We start from the raw sequence: 13,865 nt of genomic DNA, 5'->3' as shown, positions 1-13,865 counted from the left end.
ACAAATAGCTTTAATAATGTAGTTAAACTCTTTCCTCAGAGCATTATGCTGACTGCGTCTGCATTCAGAGTGGTTAGGATTTTACTCTCTGCTTGGACCCCTGCGGTCTGGATTGCGTTCCCTCACCTTAAGCCTGGAGGCGGGTGCTGTGCATGAGACCAACTGTGGAATGAATCATTAAACGTACCATCATGAGGGTTCAATCTTTTTTTTTTTTTTTTTCTTTCTTTTTTTGTCGGTTGTTGTATTTGGTTTCCCCCTTCTGGCATTCTTATAGAAGTACCACAGTCTCAGAAATGTCTCAGTATTTCAGGTTGGAAGAGAAATTGTCAATTGGAGTTGTAAATGTTTCTTCAGCCGAGTTGTTTCCAGTGCCAATAACAAAGGTATGTGGCTGTTTTTAATAAGCAAAGACTGCAGAGAGTTTTGAAGCACAATCCAATTATACCAGGAAAAGCTTACAGACCCAAGTTACAGTGTAAGCATTCAGCAGGGGCGGCTGTGCGCTGGCTTACATTTACAAGGCTTTGTTTTTCTTAATAAGCCTGCCCAGTATGTTTGGAATGCCGTGCAGTGAATTCTTGTTGTAAGTAGATTTCTTAAAATTGTTAAAGCCTTAAGAGAGGAAATCATAGTTTAGTGGATTCATCGTTCTACCAGCACCCCTTGATTAGTTTGGGGGTCTTTTTCCTATTGGCGAAGATGTCTGCGTGTTCTGGGAATGTACAGAAGTATTTTGTTGTTTTGGTCACACGTTATTGTTTACGCCATAATATCTTCTCTATCTTCTGCTGTGTTCATCACTCACACTTTGTGTCTCACTTCAGAAACACTGTGTCACCACATACCACCTATTAGGAGTGTTTAAGGAGAAGATCCCCCTCAGGGAGCTACAGTCAGCTGATTTTACCCAACATTTAATAACTCCTTGCTTGCATCTTGCGAATGTTTTGACACATTGGTACATGTTAATGTGCACTATTATATCAGATGTGTCAGCTTTATAGACTGTATTTGACTAGTCTTTACAGTACACAGCATGTCATCTTTAATATACACTGTTGCTGTATGTTGTGTGTCTCGTTGCTCAACTCTCAAGTTGCTGGTTATCACTGATGATGCCATTGAAAGCTGAAATATACTAAATAAATGATGTTTCATGATCCAGAGATGGTTGGATACCTCCGGGCTCCAGGTGTCTCTGGGCTGTGGGTCACTGCGGACAGCCTGTGACTTGACAGCTGGTATGCCACTCACCCCAGGAATGCTCTGGTCATTACATGGAGCTCACGGTTCACCTCTCCCACCCGAAACAAGACGGGTTTGATTGTAGGGTTTGTTAAAGAGGGCCTTTGTCAAGCCCCTCCAGGGCATCCAGCAGCTCACCTGCAAAGTGCAGGTTGCAGACTTTCAGCCTCAGCATTTTCCTGCCCAGTTATACTGTAACTGCTGCTGCACATTGTTTGTTGATGCTGTGCTTTGTTGCATGGACGAGTTCACTCTGATCCAGTGGTTCTCGGTGTGAGTGTGGAAGGATGAGCTCCCACCGACTGTCACACAGGTTTTGTCTCAAATAGCTGGCATTCATATGACATTCCTCTCTTTTCCCTGTAACATGTGACAGCCATTTGCATTTCATTTTATGTTCATTTCATAAAAATCACATGTTTCTTTTCAGAATTTCAGCTCAAAACGTTCAAAGGAAGAATGTGGAGTAAGGACAAAGCATCCTACTGAAACTAAAGGTTTTCCTGTTCCTGGGCCAGTAGATGAATGAGGGGGGAGTTACAAAAGGATGGACCCGTAGTGTGTTCAACGTCAAAATAGAAGAAATGATAAAAGTAACAAAACAACCAAATATCTCAAATCAGAAGGAAGATTTTACAAAAACCAAATCAAATATGCAAAATATTATAGTAGCTTCTTCACTGTATCTTTTCCCTTTACCATGAAAATATAGTGTCAATTAATGTGTTTAATGTGACATTGAAGTTCTTTAGCTCAGTGAGAAAGTTCCAGTTTTACTAAAGTGCCAGCTTAGGTAAAACTCAGTTTTTCAAAGAATTCCGATTTAAAGAGGTGGTATCCTTTTAAAGTAACACGGAGGACAAACGTGGATATTTTCCCACAGAACAGCTTCAGCTTCGTCACAGCAGGGGGACATGAACGTTCCTGTATCATCATCCCTACACAAAACTATAGGTTGGTGATGGCAACCAATTAATGAAATAACTTTTTTGATGTGAGATAACTTAATGAATGAAGCTGAAATACATCGGTTAATAATCAAGGTTTTTTGATGCTCTGGCTTGTGAAGCTCATTCTTTTTACATAATTAGTGCCTCTCATCTCTTGTACATAGACATTATGGGAAGGGGTTTGTAAGAATTAGTCTGTAAAAGAAAATATAGTTGAGAGATCAAAACTGTCATTTATTAGCAAAATATCAGTCGAATGAATGAAAAGTGACGTGATCTAATAATAGTTTTAGTTCCACATTTCAAGTCCATTGTAAACGTATTGCAATAAATGGAAAGCAACTGCAATAAAAAGTGAAATTTGGAAAAAGGCATAGTTTTTTTGCACTTGTAGCCATGCCCATATCATTTGTAAGCCTTTATGAAAACTATTTGCTAACTAGTGGATAAATGCGACTATGGAGGATTTTGAGATTTGCTAATCTAATTTCCACAGGCTTCACATTTTTTATATTGGCACTCTTCCAAACAATTCTAATATGGGTTACAGTTCATAGCTTTTTCAAAGGCTATGCATCGAGAAAAGACCTTTTTGAAAGTGGTCAGAGGAGAAGATGTTACTGATGTTGAAGGCATGTGGCTTTCATGCAGTTTCTTTTCTTTTATTAAAGAAGTCATATTATGCAGCAGTACAACACTTTCACATGGTCTTCTTGGTCCGAAATTGTTGAATTCAAAGTTTACTTCCCCAAATCCAGTTTTTCCTTGATTTTCTCCCATTTGAATATTGGATCATAGGAGCTGCATTCAGAATCTGCTGTGTCTGTGTGAGCTGGACTGGCTCTGCCCACACATGCCCATCTTGGGAGGAGGAGGAAGTACGTCCTCTTGTGGTACCATGGAGCAGAGCTGCTTAATTGTGGGAGCATTCAAAGGGAGGGCCTACCTTGATTGGGATTGGCTAAACCCCCCATTGACACTATATAGGGTTTGATTTCTGATTGGCTGGTTGGAGCAACACACTTTTTAAAAAGTGAAACAAGCCAGGGAGAGAGAGGACAGACTGTCTTCACTTCTGGGGCGTCATTTCAGGTATGAGGACGATTGGGGCCTCGTTTACACGACAACGAATTCGAGTGTATCTGCAAAACTTTCTTCACTTTTGGGGGGTCCGTTTACCAGTTTGCGGATACACTGTATCCGCAAAGTTTTTAATCCGGCTACCAAGGTGGAAAGATTCTTTCACGGTGCAAATCCCTCCTGCAGAGACTGATGGAGGCTACAGAGCCTGATACTGAGCATGCACATCTCACCCCCTCCCTCCTGCTCATCCAGTTGTAAACAAACATGGCCGACCCATAGTGGTACGACCCGCGGTCCGTATTCTAGTTTTATGGTCCAGATCAGTAGTTTAATAGTTGAGACTCTCCCCTGATATCATCCGATGCGTCATCAGTCCATGCGGATGTCGGGTTCTCTCCATTTTCTTCACGTTTACAGTGTTTTGTCTGCTGCACACACGTCTGTGTAGTTTCATTACAAAATCAAGCAACAGCGCCCTCCAGTAACCTGGCATACTAACTACATCGTTGTCTCTGTGTCCGCTGCTGCAGTGTAAACACACTCCTTTTTTTTTAGCGGATTAGGTGTTGTCGTGTAAACAGGCCTTAGTACTGTTGGAAAACCATTAGAAAGTGAATTTTGCATAATATGGCCCCTTTAAAGCTTTTTAGACTGAGCTTGCTTGTGAAGATTATGCAAATAAACGAAACATGAAGGGATTTTAACTTTGTTTGAGCTTATTTTCTGCAACATGAAAAGAAATGTAGTAGAATTTATTTTCTTTTTTTTTCTTTTTAACACTTCCAGGTAAGACTTGGAACAAATTAATCTCTGCTGTGCTAACTTTGGGATGTGTGGTGTATGTATAATTTCAATTCACACAATACATGTATTTAATTGTTTTGTTTCTTTTGCATATCATTAACATTCCAAATAATATGCGATACCTTTTCTTAAACTTGTGAGGACTATAATCCAGTGGCAGCGCCTCACAATGAAAAGCTTGTTTGGCCTGCATGCTTGATTGCTTCCCCCACAATAGAAGACTGTGGATTTTATTGCCTACCTATCAGCTTAAAGTTGCAACCTTTCTTCACTAATCTTCTTGCCTGTCACCAGACCTCTTTCCAAAGTGCCAGAACACATTTTAGGGAGAGAAAAAAGACTGTTTGTCATTTGAAGTTGTAGGATTATTTTCTCTCCGTCAAAAAGAAATAACCATATCCGTTTGGATTAGGGTGGTTCCTTTGTGTAGAATTGAAATGTGTTCCAGCCAGATGCACTTGTAGTTGTTTTTGGACAGGTTGCTTTGAGGTAAAATGCAGTACATTGCTACCACTTGAAACCGATTTTTAAAACGCACTTTCCAGCTCATGCATTGTTGTACTGTTTATAATACCAGATCCTAACACATTAATAAATAATATAGACAAATAGACTACATTTCAGAGCTTTTGCATATTTTTTTGTCACATTAGTTTCCAACTCGAGGTGTTGATATTGAGATAAATTGCATAATGTCTAACACTGCTGTGAGGATGAATTTGAGCCAACTCCAAATGATTCATGTGTATTCATGCTTTAGGTACAGCACACTGGCATTTTCATGTGGATTGTGTCAAATCAAAAGAACAAAACACGCAAGGCAAGAATATTGGTGAGGCTGACGAAGAATGACAAGTGCTTAATGAAGCTGGTGTCAAATGACAAGCACTTACTGAGCTTGATGACATATATTTGAAACTTGATTGAATTGATATCAAATGAAAGGGTTTTGCGTTGTTTACTAATTCATACTCGATCTAGACCATTTCAAATTACAAACTGCGGATGAGCCCATTATTAAATTACACGCTTGGCACGTGCATGAGCCTGGTGTAAAATTACCAGCTGTAAGTCGCTAAATCAGACAATGGACATTCAGGGAAAAGAGATTGAAAGAAAAAACAAAGCTAGTTTCAGGTTGACATGAACTGAAGAGCTATAAAAAGTCAATAACTTATCATAGTTTTGCATGCAATTTTTGTTTAAAGAATATACTGTAGATTATTCATACAACCAGTCTTACTCATTGATTCTTCCACCAATCAGGACCCAACACAATCTGAACGAACATGTCAACAGGTTTTGGACACTCGCTGTATTTGCCATATGTTGCTCACACTCCTTTTGGGCAGTTGCAGTGCTCATTACTCGAGGCTTTCAGAAAAGGGGGTGCCCTTGCACTCTACAGATCAACCTGTTGCCATAGTAATCGAAATGCATGTCTGCCTCAAAACAGAGGAGATGGGAAGAGAGGAGTCCAGCATTTCATCCCACCATTTGCATATTAGCCCCTTAAGAGCCAATGAGACGACGCAAGGTACGGGACTACTCCAAAGGGACTGGCTGTGACAATAGCCCTCCTCCCTCTCTGTGCACTCTTCCACCCCCTCTCAGGGGAAAAACCCCAGTAATCCTGAAGGAAATCTCCTCTCTGTTCAAACTAATTCTTCCAGGGGAACTTAAGTTGCAGTGATGGCCGTTCTGTGTTGAGTATCATGTGGTAGTCTTCAGCTGGTGTTCACTCGGAGGTAAGCAGTCGGTGGTAGTTACGTGAAGATGCTCGGACCTCGGTGGCCCGCATGTTCCTTTATTTCTGTCCGTCTTTGAAGTGTCTCTGGAATGTAGCGCCTGACCAGAGCTCTGGTGCAACTGGTCTCCTTCGGCTGTTCATACTGAGCTCCAGTTTAATGTCACTGGAACATCTCTGGGGTACCACATTTCTTCTTTGGGTTTTTGCTGCATCCCCCTCTTCCACCTGCTTGGTGAGTCAACAGCAACTTTACATTTTACCCACTTATTGTTTTATCCTCTTAACTTTTCTTTGGATTACATTCATACCTGGAACTGAATTCTGGTCTCATTTGCCTGGCTTTTCTGACCCTAATACTTTGTTATTGTCGCGATTGCTCTTGTCTTATCATTCAGTATGAGGTCACCCATCATTAAGGTTAAGCCATGATCAGCAAGACTTAACATTTCCAAACCAAATGCAATTTAATCTTTAAGGGGAATTGGTAGTAGGTAGAGCAAAATCAATAATCTGTAATTATTTTTCTTTAAAAAATCACAACTAACTGAGCTCCGAGTTCTCCGGTGCTGTTGGTTTGTGGGAGCGGTTCCTTTTGAAAAGCAGACTGGTTAGTACCGGACACATCTGACATGAAATCAAGCTCTGACCTGATCACTCAGAGAACAGCCTCTCCCCCTGCCCCCTATTCCAGCCTACTGATTCACTTTCCGAGCATTTCTGTGCTGGCCCAGCTGTAGTCCTGACGATAGGCCTAATAAAACCAGCCCCATTTGCATACCAATAGCAGGCGCCATGTGTGGCAAGATCCTAGTGCCCCAGAAACATGGACTGTGGGGGGACAAGGCAGACCCAGCTCCATGTTGGCTTCCCTTTGTCTCCTAAATAAGCCTGCACTCTAATCCACAATTAATTTTTGTGCAATTGTCCCACATTTTTAAGCTTAACCAAATCTCTCTGTCTCAATCTGTAAAATCGAGCATAGGGTGCAAGTATCTGAGCTTATACTATTCGTCTTTAGCCTGGAGTCTGTTCTCAGATGTGTTGCTCTGGAGGAAGCTGTTGTTTGGACCTGTTGTCATCTGATCATTGAAGGCCTTTGGACGGGGTTACAGCGGGGGCAAGACCTACTGGCCTCACAGCTTTTTAGGGCAAATCTTAAGTCCACTGAGAATGAAAGCAGCCAACACCTTGTTTAATTTTTTCACCAGTGAGGGATTATTGTTTGATAGTGTTGTCTGTGTAAAAACCGTCTGATCTGTAGTTGAGGTAACTATGTCCTGTTCTGTGTAGATGAGAAATATCAGTATGAAATGCGTTTAATGTAATATTTACAAGTAAGATTACGACTTAGATTGTGTGTTTGAGGTGTTTCGAGTCAAAGTTTTATGAAATGTCACACAAAAAATCCCATGTACACAGTTAGAATAAATCTTGCTCCTAATATATTTCTTTAAACACAAAACAAATTTTCTCAAGATTGTCTAGAATAACAGCAGATTTTCTGCCATCCATATTGAATGTCAAGCGATGGTAGTTTAGCGTCAGTGGGAAAAGAGGCAGTCTGAGAGGCAGACGACAGCTTGTATTGAGGGGTGAGGAGGCTGATCTGATTGTGTAGGAGATTCTCTGTTCCCTTAAGCCCTCCCCCTGCCCCCTGCTGGGCTTGTGTTCCCTCAGGGACCATATGGCGAAGACTGAGTGCAGCCAGCTCACCTCAGCCACATCCTGTTCAGATAATGAGCCTAATGAGAGATGAGTGAAACTCTGCCCTTATTTTTCCTCTGTTTTAGTGACGTGCTGTTCTGTTTGTCACACGTCTCTCCAAATGTTTCATGAGGCTTCTCCATTTGACCAGGAGAGGGAGCTATATCACCACATGTCGCCTTATATTTAATGTGAATATGGCCATTTATTAAGTTGGATGTTTTTTTTCCCTGTTAAATAAAAATTTAATGTCTTGAATCCACAACTGTACATCAGCATGCATGTTATCTGTTTGCCATTATTTGAAATAATTTCTGAACTATGGTTTGAAATTTTAGCCCTGTGGTACAACTTGTCACATGGTCGGAGTTAAATGAGCATCATGATGATGAGGCAAACTGACCGTTCTGAATAGTGAATAGTATTGACATTAAATGCTGAGATTATTCAAAATAACCCACATTATACTGTACTATCATTGTCCCACTAACAGGCAATGCAGGATGAGTGTTGAACAGATCTGTTGTCGCTCCATTTATACATGAGTCGCATTCAGATGAGCAGCCCTCATTCAGTGAACAGTCCAATGACATGATGTCTGTTGAAGGCTCTGGTCGGTTCTTCCATGTGATTTGACACGATATGTTGGTGTCCCAAAGGTCTCTAATGAGCTCAACCAATCAGTGTCATCATTTTGCAATAAAATGACCACAGACTGCTGTAGTGTGTAAAGGAGCCCAACTTATATTCAAGCTTCACCTTTTTTTTGTGAATACAAGATGCATAACTTCAGCGATATGATACATTATAAATAATATTTTGGTTCTTTTTGGCTTTGGTTCAAGGTGAATTCAATACCTTGGGGCATGTTTGACTCTGTTAAATTAATTATATTATCAAGCGTCGGTGTTATAGAACAACAAATAATATAATCTCTATGTTGGGGTTCCAGCAGCCTTTCTTCTGCTGGAGTGTGCAATGAAACAATATTTTATATCTCAGTTGGTGTTTATGTCTATTGTCAGCACTTAGTGTGTGTGTGTTCCTCCTCCCTGCTGCCCAGGAATATGAAAATGGTGGATATTGTAGCTCAGAAAATGCCTTCAGAGAATGACGTGCATGTGGCAAGGAGCTTTCTAACGAAGATTTTGCGAAGTTCCATGAGGTACAGTTGTGTGGCTTCATTGTAATCAGTAGTATTCCCTCTCATTCTCTATTCTCCTTCCAGTCTGGTCTGTACACATAATCCTATCAATCATCAATACTGTAGTGATAATATAATTGTGGCTTCTGTTGTAGCAACTCTCCCACTCCTGTGGTTCATCACCTGCCTCCATTGGCATGCCCCTATTTGCATTGTTGTGTGGATCATATCATTAGATGACTAATATCCATCCCATTTGTACAGCATGCAAATATACTGTCTGTCAATAATATGTGTGCACAACTTTGACACTGGAGTATTAAAAGAATAAACTTTTTGCCATTTTTTTTTTTTCTCTGTACTTTTTTCACTCTGACATGCATCTCAGAAAGAACCGCTTTAAAGGGTATGTTTCTTCTGCAGACTGACCACTGTAGAAGGCAGAAATATAGATTAAAACTTCTCAAAGCAGTTTCCATCTGTTAATGTTGGACTGAGTCCCTGCATGAAGACAAATGCAGTTAAGCAACCACTTGCTACCCATTTTATTTAATAGATTCCTTTATTTAGATTTCACTAGAGAGTATAGGAATGCAGCTCAGCCTTGTCATTGTCAGTTTGCATTCACAACTGCACTTATTACTGTTATTAATTCTAATGTATTTAATGTTTACATTATATTTTCATAAATAAAGGACCAATGAGCATAGCCATAAAAGTTTATCTTTATTTAAAGCTTCAAAAAGACAAAGAGAAATAATATTTATATTTAACATTTTGAGCCTTAGCTGTTACTTCATATTGCACTGATTCATACTGTTTTCCATGAGGGTTTGGTCTCTAATCCGATCTGTGTTTTTGGCCCTCTTTGCAGGCGGAATGAACCCATAAGCAGGCCCCACTCCTGGCACTCCACCAAGTTCAATGAAAGCCAATCAGACACTGCCAAAACTCAGTCTCCACCCGCGGCAGTCTGGCACGCAAGATACGATGCAAGGTAATTCTCAGATCTTGAAGTTTTCCTTTGGAGTCAGAATCTTAGACATCAAGCAGTTTGAATAAATGGAACATGACACACCCTGTGTGCTCCGGCCTAATATTAACAATGCTATATCCTTACATGAACATAGTTTTGGGAATTGTAGGTGCAAATATCTGATTGTCAGAGGAGTGTTTTTTAAGACTTTGTGTATATTTCTTCCGTTTTTACCTCTTTGGTGTTCAAAAAGATCACACAATTATTAGAGGGCCACAGTACTTGATTACCTACACAAATGTTCAGATGAATGCCTGCTTCTGCAAAACAAAAACTGCAATTCTTTCTCACTCTGAAATTCCCTTTGACCCTACAGCTCCTCCTCAACTGACCTGTCTGCCAGCTGGGAGCAGACGAACCTGCGCAGAGTGTCTGACCAGTTCAGCTCTCTGGGCAGCATGGACAGTCTAGAACATGTGTCACATCCCTATCCTGCTGGTCAACTGTCGCATGCCAAGTCAAACAACAGCATGGAGCACCTTGGAGGAGGGAAGAGAGACTCCGCCTACAGCTCCTTCTCCACCAGTTCTGGCACGCCAGACTACACCCTCTCAAAGAGCAACGCCGCCTCAACAGAGAACATGCTGCATAAGGTCGGTCAATGGGATGCAGCAGGAAAGCACAACAATGGCAGACACAGCCAAAGTCTGGCTGCTGAGGGAGTCAAGCAGGATGACAGGGTCACATATTTTCAGATCCCAGGGGTCAGCTCCGTCTATGAAGGTCCACAGATGGAGGACTCAGCCGGTAATCGCCATTCTACTTCCGGTAGAACTAGCTTTGGACCTGTTTGGAACGTGCCAGAAAAAAAGAAAAACACTTCCCCATCTCCTCCGCCTCCTCCTCCGCCTGCGCGCAGTGATAGTTTTGCTGCAACTAAGGTACATGAGAAGGGGATGGTTGTGGCTCACCCTGAGGGGCCTGATAAACAAGCCTCCTTTAAAGCTCCAGCTGAACACTTCCGCAGTGACAATATTTCCCACAAGAGTGACGGTGACAATTTTAACTCTTCGTTTGTGAAATCTTTTCACACCCAGTTTGTGTCAAACAAACCGTATTCCCTGTCCAGCTCTGATGTTCGGCAAGGCCAACCACCCCAAGTTAGCCAGTCCCAGCATCAAAGACACAATAGTGACAAAAGCACTTTCTGTCCTCAGCCCTGGGCTACAGCCGTACCAAAGCCACAAAACGTAGGTGGCCACTTTTGTAGCTTGCAGGAACTGCCTACAAATGGTTCTGTTCCACAGTTTAATCAGAACCAGAGGAGAAACCTCAGCTCCTCCCTGTCCTCCACAGCCACTGACCAAAACACAGAGAGCAGCGGACAAAGCAGATACTACTGTGTCACTACATGTCAACCCACACAACCTAACCAGCTGTCTTTGTCAGGAATACCAGAGGACAGAAGGACTCCCACTGCCGGGGAGTCAACACAGACTGGAAATGAACAAACGTCCTTTAGTCCATCAACCACCACAAAAGTCAAGTATAATGCGCCCCAACAACAGCAACACCCATCACACGGTAAAGATAATAATGGATACAGCAAGCACCAAGTTACTACTGTTCTAGAAACATCTGTGCTTAAAGCCAACTCTGATGAGAGAGGAGGCCAGAGAGGACACGGCACACAGAATGCAGAAGCTCTGTACATGAGCTATCCTCTCAGCCGACAGTCAGAACAACGGAGGTCTCTGCCGCTGCAGCACAGGGAATTGCCCCGGGTCAGTAGACCTCACAGCCAAGTGAGCAATAAAATCTGCCCCCAGGCCACGCCGATGCTTCACTCACTATCTATGGACGCCGCAGACCAAGACGAGAAGATGAGAGGCACCACCCCTGATGAGTCCCTTGAGAACAAGCAGGTACAGCGCAGCGAACGCTTTGCCACCACGTTGAGAAACGAAATCCAGATGAGAAGAGCCAGGCTGCAGAAAAGCAAGAGTGCAGCTGCCATCCCTGGTGTTGATGGTGAGACGGAAGAAGATCAGGATGTCTGGAAGTCCATTAAATGTACCACGCCATCCTCTTCAGATGGCTCCTTCTCCAACGTCTACAAGGACAATCTGAAAGAAGCTCAAGCAAGGGTGCTGAAGGCAACCTCTTTCAGGAGGAGGGACCTTGAGCCTGTCCTACAGGAGCATGCACCAGCAGAAGCCTTACCCAACTATCAATCTTCAGCACATGCACGTAATAAAGACGTTGCGCCTCTGCCAACTGTCACAGAGTTAGTATCGAGCCACTCGGGACCTTCAAGTGGTCAGGTAACCCGCATTGGTGGTCGGAAGCGCTTTCCTGCAGAAAAGAAGATGAAGTCCTTCTCCGAGCCAGACAAGATTCACGAGGTGGGAATGAAAGAAAATTTAGCCCTCAGTGAAAAAGCTAGCTCTTCTTTGGATCAGCAACAACTCTTTCAAGAAAGTGAGCAACCGGGATTCCCTTATCACACACCCCTTCCAAAACAAACCCAGGACCAAGGCCCAGACCCTGCGTTGACCAGTGCACAAGTGGACGTGGTGAAAGGAATCGGACGTGGAGAGAACGTACAGGAGACCCAAGAAGTCCCTTACTCTGCACACAACCCATCCATCCAAGACCAGCAGAGACTGGGAACCTTTGCTGAGTATGTGGCACGGTGGAATATACAGAAGAAACCCCCAGATAACAGAGCGTCTGGACGCTACCGGTCAGCTGATAACATACTCGACCCCGGACCAGAGGAGAGGAATAAAAGTGCGTGTTACCATGAGAGATCTCGATCTTCTCCGTCAGCTGACCTCTATGGACAGGTGAGGCGCAAAGTCAGAATGCTTCTGCTCTCACATTTATAAAACCTATTTGAAAAATCTCTCAATTTTATCATGCCATTTTATTGTACATCCAGTTCAGCCAATAAGCTGACTGAGGAGAAAGCAACAGAGGAAAAAAAGCCAAGTCAAACATTAATTCATGTTTGTTCATAACGACACACCCTCAGCTTAAGGAATAGAGAGGGGCATCAACCTCCGCTTTGTTCAGCAGCGAGAAACCAGGAAGCTGCACCATGGCTTTCCTAGAATCATTTCCTAAAAAACAGACCTGATTCTTGGACTCTTGCTAAACCCAGAAGCCTCTTTTTTATGGATCCTTTGAACGTTTTGGTGTAAATGCGTATGTGTTTGTTTAACCTTATTTACAGAAGATTCCGGTTCCTGCAAGAAAGTCTGAGCCACAGTATTCCCAGACAGAGAGTAAACCTGCTGAACCACTCAGAACTGACACATGGTGAGTATATTTTTGATCTAATCCAATGGACAATTTACAACAATGGGACTTATTTTATCTGCACATTACGACACAGTATCACTCCACACGAGTGCAGTGATACCAGTGTTTTGGTATTGGTGATTTTGACACTTGGGATTTGTCATCGGTGACTTAAGTTGAATCCTAAAACTTCACCCTACAGTTCTTTATATGCTCTTGTACAAGTAGATTTCAAATTGATGGTATCCTCTTCAGTACTGTATCATGCTGAGTGACTGCTTGAGATCAATAAGCCGTGTCATTGCCGTGGAGCAGCTGTGACGACTTACGCCGCTTCACTGGATGTGCTCTGTGTCATGTAGCAGACCCATCCACCCATGTCTGTGACACTGAGTTAGTCTTTCTTCAGCCCTCTACAGGAATGTAAGATGTAGATCAGTGGATTTAAGAGTTTGGGGCGGGCCTCCTCTGGGGGGTGCGAGGGAGCGCTCAGGCAGGATGCAGCTGGAAGAAACGTCGGCATCAGGTGGAAGCCTTTTCCATACTTCACTTTTCTGAACTGAAAGTGTGACGGGGACAGATTAAAAGGATCAAATGAATATGGTTCAATTGTAACAGCTTTTTTATTGCACATGAAGCCTCCAGAAGAGTAATCCCCGTAACGTTTGTGATTCCCTGGCTTTATTAATGACACAGCTCATAACACCCCGACAAGTATCGGATTGATTAACCTTTAAACTTTGTTCAGACATTTCTGTTCTCTTACTACCCATCATTTACCTTGAGGTCTTAATCTGTGCTTTTTCACTAATATTAGCTCCCTGAACAAAGATGGTTGCAACAGGATAGTTTAGTTACTAGTCCTTGGCATGTTAGTATTTTTGACCTGGTCAAAGGTTG

At 42.5% G+C, this 13,865-nt stretch overlaps 1 protein-coding gene across 1 annotated transcript in view; it reads left to right on the top strand.

Moving 5' to 3' along the window:
* The window catches only part of shroom2a (shroom family member 2a), a 44,125-nt gene that overhangs the window by 22,335 nt on the left and 7,925 nt on the right, over positions 1-13,865 (top strand). Inside the window, exons 4-6 of the mRNA XM_080473400.1 lie at positions 9,558-9,680; positions 10,036-12,508; positions 12,898-12,983. Coding sequence (XP_080329526.1) covers positions 9,558-9,680; positions 10,036-12,508; positions 12,898-12,983 — 2,682 coding nt within the window. The remainder of the gene's footprint in view (positions 1-9,557; positions 9,681-10,035; positions 12,509-12,897; positions 12,984-13,865) is intronic.

This window comes from Lipophrys pholis, assembly GCF_963383615.2.
Source record: "Lipophrys pholis genome assembly, chromosome: 10".
NCBI lineage: Eukaryota > Metazoa > Chordata > Actinopteri > Blenniiformes > Blenniidae > Lipophrys > Lipophrys pholis.
Note: the sequence above shows the minus strand (reverse complement) of the source record. Positions and strands in the feature narration are given on the sequence as shown.